The 13953-nt window shown below is 43.3% G+C and overlaps 1 protein-coding gene across 6 annotated transcripts in view; it reads left to right on the top strand.

Moving 5' to 3' along the window:
* TBL1X (transducin beta like 1 X-linked) overlaps nucleotides 1-13953 on the top strand; it is a 255757-nt gene that overhangs the window by 206141 nt on the left and 35663 nt on the right. For all 6 annotated transcript variants that reach the window (XM_067553003.1, XM_067553005.1, XM_067553004.1 and 3 more), the window contains 2 exons: nucleotides 2941-3086; nucleotides 9028-9286. In XM_067553003.1, the coding sequence (XP_067409104.1) occupies nucleotides 2941-3086; nucleotides 9028-9286 (405 nt within the window). The remainder of the gene's footprint in view (nucleotides 1-2940; nucleotides 3087-9027; nucleotides 9287-13953) is intronic.

Genomic DNA, 13953 nt, shown 5'->3' on the forward strand with positions numbered 1-13953 from the left:
CTCCTGTTGTGTGTGTTATACTTTAAAAGTATATATTGTACAAAGTGTCCATTTCCCTATTGATTTTATAAAATTTTGCTGGAGAAAAACAGAAATCTCGAAGATAGCGTTTTTTTTTTTAAACATACAGTTTAGTTTCAAGACAGCTCTAAATGGAATTATGACATCAGACATCTCTCAGCCAGCCAGCCTTTGTTTGATAAACTCTGTGATTCTCACACTGCAGTCTTATTTGTTAAAATGTTATGGAAGCTGTCTTGATTATTTAATGTGGCTGATGCACAAAAGATTGAATATTGCCTTTCAGTGATGCCATAGCCATGACTGTTTTGTTTTGCTATCTGGCAGTTGCTCTTGTAACGGTATGTCACTTAAACATCTGCAGAGATGCTATATATTCATATAACCTGGAAGCTAAACATCTGTTTTTAAATCCATGTTTCAAGTCCCTTCCCTGCATAATATTTTCAGGGTGTGAAATGAAAAACTGCAGCTGTCTGTATTCATGTGACTGTTGCATGCTGAATAAGTGCATTTTCATGTTCAAGCAGGTGATGATGAGTTAGCAGCCTTCGATGAGGTGTCATGTCCCTCAGAATTGAGCAAGGTGATTAGCTGCAGGCCTAAATTATAACCTACAGTCTGCTGGCTCAAGATATAACCCACAATCAGCTAACAGCCAACTGAGAAGGGGATGCAATAGCAGGTGCAAAAGTGTAGTTAAAATGAAACCTAGTGTACATCTACACTATTAGTTTTACATCCGTTGCGGCAGTAGTTTGATGATTTGGAGTTTTAATGCCACCAGTCCTTTGATTTAGCCAGAGACCACTTACAAAATCCTAACCTTTCAGTTCACAAAGTAACTGCTGTCTGAACTTTAATGCTTCTTGAGCCACAGCTTAATCACCCGAATACTCTCCATTTATGAGTGCATGAGTAGGTCAGCCATGATATCAATGACAACATCCTGAAAAGGGCTAACTTTAAAAATAATGTTATAATGTGCACAAATTTAAAATAAAGTAGGACCTGTTCGGGTAACATTGGATAAACACACCCAAGATATGGAGATGTTAGTGTTAAGCAACTCTGTTATGAGACCAAGGCTCTGGATGGACACATTCCAGCACAGATTAACTATGTTCACTTTATTTATTTACTTATTTTTGTACCAGCCAGAAATGTGCTTTACACATTTTACAAAACAAATTTAAAAAAAAGGTCCCTGCCCTGCAGAGCTTACAATCTAATTTGGATGTGACAGGAGGTCAGGCAACAAATAAACCGAAGAAGGGCAGGAGCGGGTAGCGAAGGACCAGGGCGACATAAATAAGATCTCACAGTTACTCAGTTCTGTGTTTTACTTCACCCATTATTCTTTTTCAGAGCTGGGCTTGTATTCAGAGCTTAACCTCTTCAGCATACACAGTGACACCGGATGTATGGAGACAGTGGCAGAAGTCAAGATGAGGGGGAAGAGAAGACAACTAACCGAAGGGTGGAGGGGGGTGGAGGGAAGGAGAGGAACTTAGAGAAACAAATATTTCCGTTTTAATGGGTGTGTGTCAGGGGAGGGGGTGGGGAGATTATATTTCTGAGTTTGTTTTTGCTACTGATCCAACTAACTGTGATCATAGTTGGAATGGTTGCCAACAGAATCTTTAAAAGAGAGAGAGCATCCCTCTTAAAATTCTGGAATAACTCCATAGTCCCCTCCCTTTCCCCACGCATAGTTGGACAGAGTATTGATGGGGGGGGGAGGGGGAGGGGGAATCCCTTAACGGACAAAACTATAAATTAAACCGCTGTTGACAGGGGGAAGAGGTGTAGATATGTATATAACGGAAGTCTTTTCATTTGAGAGCTGCTGTTCTCTTCTCCCACTCGTCTAGTCGGTGGAGAGTGTGAGGGTTTTCCTGTTTGAGGCATGGCGTTGGTGGTTTCCCCAAGGCTTTTAATGTTAGATTAATGCTCTGGAGACAATGTGGTGATAAATGGGTTCCTACAGTTATATCTACATCCTGTTCTCCCTTCCCCCTCCCACATGTTCATTCACATGCACAGGCCAGGTTCTTTTCCAAGTTGTAAGACTGGTCTTTTCACAAAGCAACAGTTCTGACTAGTTTCCCCTAGTGATTTAAACTGCAGCTCCTTCTTTCAACGTTTATCCACCTAATCCCTTAATTTGAGATGCAGAGTGCTTCATTATCAGCTGTTTCCGAGGAAGATGACAAAAATGAAATGGGGAGGAGAAAGGCTTATGGTTAACAGAGGAGTGGTGCCAGTGAATTGGCTTATCATCTGTGATGTGATACATTCTAATTCATTATTTTTGCTATTTCTGTTCACTTCCAGAAAATAGATCCATGAGAGTGGCCTCTGTCTTTTTGTTGTTGTTTCATATTATAATGACTAAGCGCTGCATGTCAGATTAAAGCCAGTAATCAGAGCTGTGGGCAGAGGATTGACTATTTCTTATCTTCTGTAAGAGAATGTCTCCCCTGTGTGAGCTGCAAATATGCCTTGGCCAGATGCAACCTGTGCATTGATTGAGATTTAAGTATTTGGCTTCTGAAAAGCTTGATGCTAAATTAGAGAGGAAACAGAAGATTTGAGTCAAATTTTATTAGCTACCCTTGCCACCAGCATGAGTTTCTTTAATAGGTATAGTTTTGCTTGAACACTGATTGTGTGGGCTTTTCATTTCTATATAATTTTTGTTTACAAATGAAATGGGAGGGGAGAGGAGAGGAGAGGAAGAAGAAACAGCAAGATGGCTCTGTTAACCCAACTGACCCAATCCAATTAAACTGTATTCTTCTGTTTATGTTTCAGTGCATTTCACCGGTTTAAACAGTATTATTTTTAGATTGAAAAGGGTGCCTATCACGCTGATGAGTTCAGATTTCATATCATGGCTTCCTTTCCTGCTTTCAGGTTTCTCCCATTCGGCCTTTACATTTGGTATCGAAAGCCACATTAGTCAATCCAACATCAATGGAACACTAGTGCCCCCTGCTGCCCTCATCTCTATTCTTCAGAAAGGCCTGCAGTATGTGGAGGCTGAGATCAGCATCAACGAAGTAAGTACACTCATTGCCACAAGCAGAAAGTGCACTTTTGCAATTTACAGACGTGCTAGAAGTTGGCGTACAAACCACACATTTTTGGTTGAACTAAACAGGTCCGATGAACATGAGACAGCTTCTGAGATGTCTGGGGATTAGCTTCATTTTAATACGTTTCCCGTACAGAAGCACCCAAAAAGATACTTTCAGTGAGGTCAATTACAGGTTTGAGGATTTTCTTTACAGGACTTAAATGGATTTCTTTGATGTTACTGGTGCCTAAGTAAACAAGTTAAAAATACAGGGAGCCTTATAGTGCATGAGAAAATATGTCCTTTTATTTTTTTTTTTAAAAAGTGTTTGTTTTCAAGACCACAGAAGAATTAAAAGGGAAAAGTCTGCAATGTAACTTAAAACTTCACTTGTATACTCTGTTAGTAGAGAGTACTCCTAGCAAGCTCTAAAGGGCCTGATCCAAAACCCACTGAAATCAAAGGGAATTTTGCCATTGACTTCAATGGGCTTTTGGATCAAGTCCTGGAAAAGACGTGTGTGTTCAAATAGTGCGGCTGAGCAAAGGACTAGAGTCAAGGCATTCCTGAATTCTAATCCTGGCTCTGCTGTTGAATTGTTCTGTGGACTTGGGCATGCTATTTATATTCTACAAGCTCCCAACAAGGTGAACTGTTTGGTGAAACAAAAGGACTGCATAGGAAAGTCCAGTAGTTCTGCCCTGCCTAATTTAAGAACATGATGCCATAGCAAAAGGAAGTGAGACAAGCCAAATGCACAATTACTATATTACAAAATACTCCCCAATGATACTTTTAATTAAACAAGATCTTGATTCTAAATAAGTCATCATAATTTCCCATGTACATGCTCACTCTCCCACCCCAGCTAACTTGAGTAGGCATGGAAAAATCCATTATAATACCCAAGCTAATAAATATTTAATAAAAACACAAAGGGAGGGGAACATTTTTACCGCTGAGAGTCAGGTAATATGTGGTTGGTGGGGATCTTTAATGTATATTAATTCATATGAAAGCTGTTATCTCTTTTGATTGTAAAATATTAGTGCCTGAGCAGTAGGAGTGAGAACAAAAGTATGGGGGAAAGAGGGTGAAGAAAAGCTTGTATTCTATAATATAGGATATGGTTTTATATTGCTCATTTGTAGAGGTAAAATTTTATGGGTTTTTTTCTCTCTGTGGAACCAGCAATATTTAGTGGTTTGTTTTGGTTTTCTTTAATATTAAAGCAATGGCAGCTGAGATTAATGCCAAATTACAAGCTGATGTATTTGTAATAATAAAACACCTTTGAGGATTTTTCTTGATTTTCTGCCACTTAACATTTTGCCCCCATGTTGCAATTGGATCCAGGCGGATAGACCCTTGCACCAGCACACATTGCGACTGACAGTTTGGCTTCAATGCTGATGCAAAAGTCATTCCATGTGGATCTAATTTCAGGATCACAGCCCAAATTGAGCAAATGCTTTAAAAATACATACACTGTCACTATTAAGATTGAGGATGCTTTTATACTTTTCTTCACACTGATAATCACAATTTTTTATGCTTCACTGTGTTTCAACTTATTTAAACTGAAATTCATTATGAATTATCTCATCTAATTGTGATATTTAATTTAATAAGTTTATTTCCAATTTCATGTCCCTTAATATAATTGTGCTTTATAATTGCAAATACAATTTTTGCCACCTTTATTTTAAAGGATCGTTCTTGCACTCCATACTTAAACATGCACACAAAGACATTGAGTTCCGAAATGACCAATGGAAGACAAAGCTTAGAGGGAATTGGAAGCATTTCCTTACTAATTATGGCGTTCAAAGAAGGTTAAGGCTAGACCTAAATGCCTCAGCATTTTCTTTCATGCCAGCAATGATCACCTATCTTTTCTGGTGGTTGTTTTAAAGAGAGGGAGCTTACAATCTAAAAACAGGCAAGACAGGCAAAAAGTAATAAGCAACCAATATGCACTTATTCTAACGTGTGGTGGGCAGAAATATCTCCCTCCCAAGCCAGCATGCCTCCTGTACTGCTTTGTGTTCTCCAAGGACTCCCCTGCACTGAGGGGAAATCTCAAATCCTTGCTTGTTACAACTTTTGAGTCCCTTCTGGCACAAAATTAGGGCCAGGGATCTGATTTTAAAATTCTATATACAATAACAAGCCTGAGTTTTATATTCCAACTTCATTTTTTTTATGCCTGCAATTATGTTAACATACATCTAAGTATCTGACTGTGTCAGCAAGTATTTAGTAAGTCCTTAGACATCTACAGTAATGACCATAATTGTTCCCACAATATTCTGAGTGCAAAAACAGAGGCCTGGTTAAGACTGTGGTGATAATTTGTCCCTCTTAGCCCCAATCCTCCAACATGAAAGTTAATGGGAGTTTTGCCATTGCCTTCAATATAGGATCGAGCCCTGTGTGCCTTCAGTTAAAAGTTTCATATGCCACTTATCACAATTCAAGAAAACTGCACCTGTTGTTCCCCTCACTAGTCCAGCCAGAGCACCCATTCTCAGGTCTTCAGCTCCCCAGCTGTTGCCTGTCTTGAGTGGAGACCCAAGTCTCTCTTGCCTTTTGATAGGGATATTTTAAGGCTGCACAGTTCCCTGCCTACACTGTGTAGTTCCCAGCAAGACAGGTTGCCCAAGGACACCAGCTTGCTTTCTCTTCAAAGACTGATAGCAATTGTCAACAGATAAAAGTATTACAAAGATATTTCTAAGGAAGTCTATTTTATTCTTAGGGTAAAAAGCACTACAGAGAAAACATGTTTAAAAACAATAAAAGAACCTACATGCATGCTAATAAGCTTACCAGGAACCCCAGCCTTAATGTGGTGTAACTCCCAGAGCGCACTCACTTCACATGAGTGCCCCCCGGTTGACTGTGTGCGTGCGTCCAGTTTTTTCTTGATTTCTCCACTCACAGTGCCCCTTGTGGGCCGCTGCACTCGTCAGGTGGGTCTTCAGTGCCTCAGCCTTCCGGCCAAGTCACCCACAGTCCATGTGTGAAAATAAAACAAACCCCATCCAGGGTATACAGTCCAGCTAGGCCTATTTCAATGCCCTCAGTAATGTTCTGTAGCCTCCCTCAGGCTCAGTCCTTTAACAGTCCAACAGACCCAGGCCCACCCACTATTCCAGGCCCCAACCCAGGGGCCCTATAAGTAGCAGCTGTGTGCCATATCCCTTTAACAAACTACATTTCCCTGGACCACTTCCCAACAGCCCTTATCTTACTCAGTCCCAGCAGCCAGCCAGGAGCACCTTCCTGTTCCCCTGGTCCCTTCCAGCAGACAATTTGCTTTGGCCCTTGCAGCCAGCCAGGAGCACCTTACTTGCTCCCCAAATCCATGCCAGCAACTGTTCTGTTTAGCCTTTCAGCTCCTGCAGCCAGCCAGGAGCACCTTCCTTGTTCCCCTAGTCCCTGCCAGTAGACTGAACTCACTGTGGCCCTGCAGCTCCTTTTATATGAGCCTGCTGGGCCCTAACTGGCTGCTTCCCTGCAGCCTTTTTCTGATTGGCTGCACCCTATGCAGCTATGCTAGGTAGCTTGGAGGACTCACCTCCATTACTGTTTCCTGGGGTGTGGTAGGACTGTGAGGCCTCTAGCACATTGTTTCTGGCCGGATAAGTCCTTCAAACCCCCACCCTAGGCATTTCCTTGGGGTTACATGTTTGTAACAGCTTCAGCTCAGAACAAGGACCCAGTCTTATGGGGCCTCCGTAGGCCAAGTCTCTCCAATCCTTCCCTAAGGATTGGGGCCTCCATGGAGCAGGAATCTTGTCCTTTTGCTGGATCAGGACAGACTGCCTGACTGCTGAGTCAGTTTAAACTCAGGCTATTTATCCAAAAGTCCTTTCTTTGTCTGGAAAATCCAGTTTGAACTAGTATATGCATGTATCTGGTGGGGTGGGGAAGGAGCGTTAAAGGCTGAAAATGGAAGAAATACATTAGCATCTCCCTCTCTACTAGAGAAGCATGGGCAGCATGTATAAGAGGCTTGGGGAGGCTAAGCCAAAAAAGGCTTGCCATGCAGGGGTCATATGCTGGATGCGGGTCACCTCCCTTTGGAGGCACATCACTGGTCTGTCGCCTTTGTGGCCGGAAGCTCCCTAGAAGTGGAGAGGGCCACTGGCACCTCGACCATGGTCCTGCTGCTCCTCAGGGTCCCACCCGTGCTGCATCCCAAGGCCCCGCCCTCGCTTGGCCTCTTCCCGCCCCTGGTCGTCCTCTTCTCCTGAGGCCTCGCCCTCTGCTCATTCCTCTCCACCCCCTTTCCTCCATCGCTCTCCCTTAAGGCAGGAAAAAAGTGGAAGGGCATAGTCTCCCCAGACGAAAGACTCATGTGCTGCCTCTGTAGAGAAAGTAAACACAATACCACAATAGCACATACAAATTACATTTGTAACACAATGTATCCCAAAGATATTAATCCTAATTCAATATGGTTTAATTTAATGCAGTAAAGTTTACCTTAATTCCATAAGGTTCAGGATTTTGTCAGTCTGTCACGCCACTGGTAAACTGCTTGGTCACAGATAGTAACTGACTGAAAATGTTTCTTCTGATGACTAATCCATAAATGTGTGTGTGTGTTTTGAATAATTAAGAACTCTCTGAATGTTTTTAAAATCCCAGTGGGATCTTTGGAAAGAGCAAGTTTGTTTGTTCATGGAAATATTCTAGTGAGGAGTTTTACAGCTAAAATTCAGCTGCCAGGATCCATCTGCCAAATGATTCCTTCGTTGTGCAGCCAGGACTTGAGCTAGCATCCAAAGAAATGTCTGTGCAGGGATTTACATGAAAACCATTGAGGAGCGGGAACGCAAGCTTGCTTTTGCGTCTTCTCTAATAATTCATACATTTTCTCCAAGGAGGTATGAATAAATGTTCATTACATTATTTTTTAAAATTATATCCTTTAAATTAATATTAAAAAATGATAGTTCCAACAAGTGCATACTAGTCCATCCAATTGTTATCGTTAGATTTCAATTTTTAATTTGTTGTGGTGGGGCTTTTTTATTATAAAGTGAGAATTGTTTCCCAACTACTCATTTTACCACTTCCCAACCAATCTCTCTCAACTGTATATTGCTATTTTAGAAATCTTTCACTGATGGGTCACCTCTATTTCCAAGAGTCAAACTGGGATGGCTTGCAACCTTGCTTTCATATTGAAAAAATTAAATCTCTAGCACTTGTGGTTATGAAGATAACCTGCAAAATGGGAACCAAATGTAAACTGATGTAATGATGTTTGCCTGAGTCTAAAACAATAGTTCTAAGAGGTGTGAACTTTTCCATTAACTTGAATGGTGCGTTAACACTGAAGCCTAATTATGAAAATATAATTGCCAACATTAACTATTTCACTATTTATTAGAGTGCATACAGAATAGGGTTGATCATACTGCAGTTCAACACAATCTGCTGAAAATGATATCTCATTTGAGTGCCACAAATAGTTGGAGTTTGGTTTCTGAGTGGAGTGGGTGAAAACACCATTTTTTTTTCTCAGTTCGACCCCTGTCTATTTCTCTACGTAGCCCTTGCCTCTTTTATTATGGAATGTAAAATCAAGGGGACATTTTCTGGATTTAGATAATTAACCTTTGCATAACTTCATTTTCTTTCATAATTCAAATCGCTTGTGTACCTGAATTTACATACCCTTTCAACGAATTATCCATCCACATAAGATATTGCTAAGCAAAGCTGGGACACCAGGGTTGTAGACATTATGCAAGAGATATCTCCAGTGTTCTTATACTTATCATAGTCCTGTAACCTCACACTATCCCTATGTTTGGTTTCTCTATGATATTCCCCTCTCTACAGACTTTTCTCCATTGTGAAGATCCTAAGTCTGCAATTTTCCCCCTGTTTATTTTGTTCCCCAGGATGGTACAGTATTTGATGGCAGGCCGATAGAGTCACTATCTCTGATAGATGCAGTGATGCCTGACGTGGTACAGACCAGGCAACAGGCATTCAGAGAGAAACTAGCTCAGCAACAAGCCAGTGCGGCAGCGGCAGCAACGGCGGCGGCAGCGGCAGCAGCGACGGCAGCAGCAGCGACGACTGCTGTTTCCCAGCAGAACACACCAAAGAATGGAGAAGCCACTGTGAATGGAGAGGAGAATGGGGCACATGCAATAAGTAAGCTAAAGTGTAGAGCATATTTTCCTGTATTCAGATGGCCTTTGGTTTGAATAATGCTCTTGCAGCGGCATGATATTCACCATTCACCAACAGTTGTAATATGAGAGCACTGGGGGGAGTTGTTCCAGAAAGCTATTAAAGTGTGGGCATAGCCAGAAAGGACCTTACAGATTGGAGGTACACGTTACAGTGCTGGTGTATTCAATATGTAGTCTCCCTTTATGAGGCTAAACAAGCTTCTCGGAACTGCTAAGCTCAGCTAGGCATCATACAGTTGAGTTGTGTGCCTTCTGCTTTGAGCACGGTGCCCAAGATTTGCCCACATTACCAACTTGCCAGGTGCCTTGAGGCAGCACTCAGTTAAGATACATGAAACAGAATGCGGCTTCCCTGGTTTAGAATATCAAAGCTGTCTAGGGGATTTAGCAACTCCCTCTGAAAATAATGGGAATTTTGTGGCTAAATCCCTTAGTAGAGTGTACAAATCTCAAACCCCATCTTTAGTGTGGAGGTGTGGTCTGAAGAGATTATAGATCCTCTCATGCTACCTCCTGGCTCCCTCTTCATCTGAGAAGAGAACACATTATTTGTATTAAAAATGAGGGAAGCCACAAAAGTCACATAGTAGCTCTCTGCAGTCTGCGTTTGGTCTCTGAGCTACAGCTTGTCCATTTCTGGCTTTTTAGTGGCACAATCATTGCCGTGATTTTAAACTGAGAGATTTTCATTAACAATTGTGGACTTTTCTTGGGGCACCAAAGAGGCAGTCATACAGCATGTCACATGGCCATTTTGGCTTCCTCTGTGTTGGAGGTGGTAATACCTGATATTGTGCTCTCCAGTGAAATTTCACAGAAGGAGGGAAGAGGCAGCGTTGGGGCTGTATCAACCAATGGGGCATGGGTGTAGCACGCCGTAAATTTGGGGGCTTGGTTTTGGATAAGCAGCCAGCCAGGCAGACAGTTAACAGAACTGGCAGCAGTTTGGGATTTGGGACGGGAGAAGGTCCCTCAGGAGTAGCTGGCCAGCTGGCATGTGTGTAGCAACTGCTGCTGTGCCAGCTGCTCATTCTGGAAGAAGAGCTGAGGCCTGAAAGTTAAGAAGAAATAGGCCGTGGGGAGACCTTGCAGAGAAACCCGGGAACAGCTGTGTCTGTGAAACAAGTGTTTGCATCAACTTGGGATGCTGCAAACTTGCTCTCTCCAAGCCATTCACAACATGTCATCTTAGTGGTGCATCAGATCTGAATGTGGAAGAATATATGTGGAAGAAGCACACAAGACTTTCAGGTCCCTGTTTAGTTGAACTACCCCTGTCAGTCATCTATGATTTGTTTAAACAACAAAAATCAAGAGATCAAACTCAGGACTCCTGTGCTAAATTACTGCTTCAGTAATTACCAGCCAGCACTAGAAATAAAGGTTCTATAATGAGATTCTAGCTGTCAGTTTTATATATTGCAAGAGGCTAAATAGCACTTCTACAGTTGTATTTGTCTCTGTAGTGATAATGGTGACAAAAAATTATTTCTGCAAGTGAAATAACTAGAGAGTCACATCCTTTGTTGCTTAGGTAGGCCAAGTTGTACACCCAGCCCTCACTATAGCCAGGCCCCTCATCCCCCATCCCATTATGGCCTGGTCTACACGAAAGACTTTGGTCAACCCAAGTCAGCTTTTTATGTCTAAACAGTGGGTTTACATACTGCAATCACACACACACACCTCCACCGACCCAACTCTCTTGAGTTTGTGACAAAATAAAATCACCTCAACGAGAGATTTAGAGCTTTTTGCGTCATACTTTTAGCAACAAAATGTGAATGTAGACACCGCGCTTGGTTATGTCATGGTAAATGGCCTCCAGGAAGTGTCCCACAATGCCCATCCTGACCTCTCTGGGCATCAGTTTGAACTCCACTACCTTGCAGCCATCTGTTCCTTCCCCTTTAAAGTCCCGGGAATTTTTGAAATTCCACTTTCTGCTTGGTCGGCGTGGAGAGCTCACATCTCATCTTCCCAGCTGACCATGGCAGCTCCACACACCAAACAGTGTCCTGCTTGGAGCATACTGGAGCTTCTGGATCTGATCGGCATTTCGGGAGAGGAGGCTGTGCAGTCCCAGCTCCACTCCGCTGAAGGAACTATGGTCAGGTTTCTCATTTCATGGTGGAGAAGGGCTCTGAACGTGACACACTGCAGTGCCATATGAAATTTAAGGAGCAGCGGCAGGGGTACCAGAAGGCTAGGGAGTCAAACCATCGCTCTGGTGCAGAGCCAAAGACCTGCCACTTCTATAAAGAGCTGGAAGCCATCCTCAACGGCAACCCCATCTCCATGGCCGAGAGAGTGAGGGATACTGGAGGCAATGGACCCTGGAGTCAACCCCAATGAAGAAGTTGTGGATGAGGAGGTCGAGTTGAAGGACAATGCGGAGCAGGGGACCAGGTCGTTTGCTGACATAGAAAGCCAGGACCTCTTCTTTACCCAGGAATCCCAGCCCTCCAGCTCTTGCATGCAGATGCAGGAGAGGGGAGCTCAGGTAAGTGATTATTTTGAGCTGATGCTGCTCGGTTGCATGAGGTACAGCTGTTGTTTGCTTTGTTGCATTATACAACTGGTTGAAGGGATAAAAGTGTACAAGAGTAGCTGTGTTGCATGTGCTTTCAATACCCCTGTTCAGTGAGGCAGTGCTGTGGAAAAGTGTGTTAATGCACACCGAGATTTCACGGGAATCCTCCAGAGAGATCTCTAGGAGCTTGTCTACACTTACCTCCGAGATTTGACGGCAGTCGACCAGAGTTACACAAGCTATGCAAAAAACTTGCGTAACTCCCATCAACTTCTCTGCTTCTATTCTGCGCGCCATCTTCACTGCACTGCGCGGTTCCCATTGACGCAGTGCTACGCCACTTGAGAAGGTGGTCTTAATATGTCGATTTCTGGATTGACTGAGCGAGTCTTCACTGACCACTCAGTCAATCCAAAGAAATCGATCTGGCGGCGACGAATTTGCTGCCGACAGTGAAGACATAGCCTAGGAAACTTTCCTGGAGGTACTTCTCAATCCTCTGCCAGAGATTCATCGGCAGAGCTACTTTGTTTCTTCCCCTGTTGCAGGAATCTTTCCCGTGCCAAATGAAAGTCACTTGTGCAGGGACCAAAGCAACACACAGGTGAGCCACATAGGGATTTGATTTCATAGAATCATAAAAGATTAGGGTTGAAAGGGACCTCAGGAGGTAATCTAGTCCAACCCTCTGCTCAAAACAGGACTAACCCCAACTAAATCATCCCAGCCAGAACTTTTTTGTCAAGCTGGGCCTTAAAAAGCTCCATGGATGGAGATTCCACCACTTCTCTAGGTAACACATTCCAGTGCTTCACCACCCTCCTAGTGAAAAATCTTTTCCTAATATCCAACATAGACCTCCCCCACTGCAACTTGAGACCATTGCTCCTTGTTCTGTCATCTGCCATCAGCCTAGCTCTATCCTCTTTGGAACCCCGTTCAAGTACTAGAAGGCTGCTATCAAATCTCCCCTCACTCTTCTGCAGACTAAAGAAGCCCAGTTCCCTCTCCTCATAAGTCATATGCTCCAGCCTACCTAATCATTTTCATTGCCCTCCACTGGACTCTCTCCAATTTGTCCACATCCTTCCTGTAATGAGGGGCCCAAAACTGAATACAATACTCCAAACGTGGCCTCACCAGTGCCGACTAGAGGGGGATAATTACTTCCCACGATCTGCTGGCAGTGCTCCTACTAATGCAGCCCAATATGCTGTTAGCCTTCTTGGCAACAAGGGCACACTGTTAACTCATATCCAGCTTCTTTTCCACTGTAACCGCCAGGTCCTTTTCTGCAGAACTGCTGCCTAGCCAGTCGGTCCCCAGTCTGTAGCAGTGCATGGAATTCTTTTGTCCTAAGTGCAGGACTCTGCATTTGTCCTTGTTGAACCTCATCAGATTTCTTTTGGCCCAATCCTCCAATTTGTCTAGGTCACTCCGTATCCTATCCCTACCCACCAGCATATCTACCACTCCCCCCATTTTAGTGTCCTCAGGGTGCAATCCACCCCATCCTCCAGATCATTAATGAAGATGTTGAACAAAACCATTCCCGAGACCGACTCTTGGGTTACTTTGCTTGGTACTGGCTGCCAGCTAGATATTGAGCCGTTGATCAATACCCGTTGAGCCTGATGATCTAGCCAGCTTTCTATCCACCTTACAGTCCATTCATCCAACTCCTGCTTCTGTAACTTGCTGGCAAGAATACTGTGGGAGATCATATCAAAAGCTTTGCTAAAGTCAAGGTATATCACATCCACAGCTTTCCCCACATCCACAGAGTCAGTCATCTCATCACAGAAGGCAATCAGGTTGGTCAGGCATGATTTGAAGCTGCTTGGATGGTGGAGATGCACCCTATCATCCCTGCTTGCTCTCAGAAGTGAGATATCGGATATTATGGCCGCCACCTTTTTAAAAGGGTGACACAATTTTAAATTTTGTTCCTATCTACCTGCATCAATACCCCAAACAGCCACCGAGAACCTTTTCCCCAGCTTGAGTATCCCCTTCCCCTGGGCATAACTCACCATGCCCTGGTTGATCGTCGAGCTGTGCACTTGCCAAGGGACAGTGTGAAAGAGATGTAT

The sequence above is a fragment of the Emydura macquarii genome, unplaced genomic scaffold (assembly GCF_026122565.2).
Source record: "Emydura macquarii macquarii isolate MOO-44397 ecotype Brisbane River unplaced genomic scaffold, CSIRO-AGI_Emac_v2 contig_1424, whole genome shotgun sequence".
Taxonomy (NCBI): domain Eukaryota; kingdom Metazoa; phylum Chordata; order Testudines; family Chelidae; genus Emydura; species Emydura macquarii.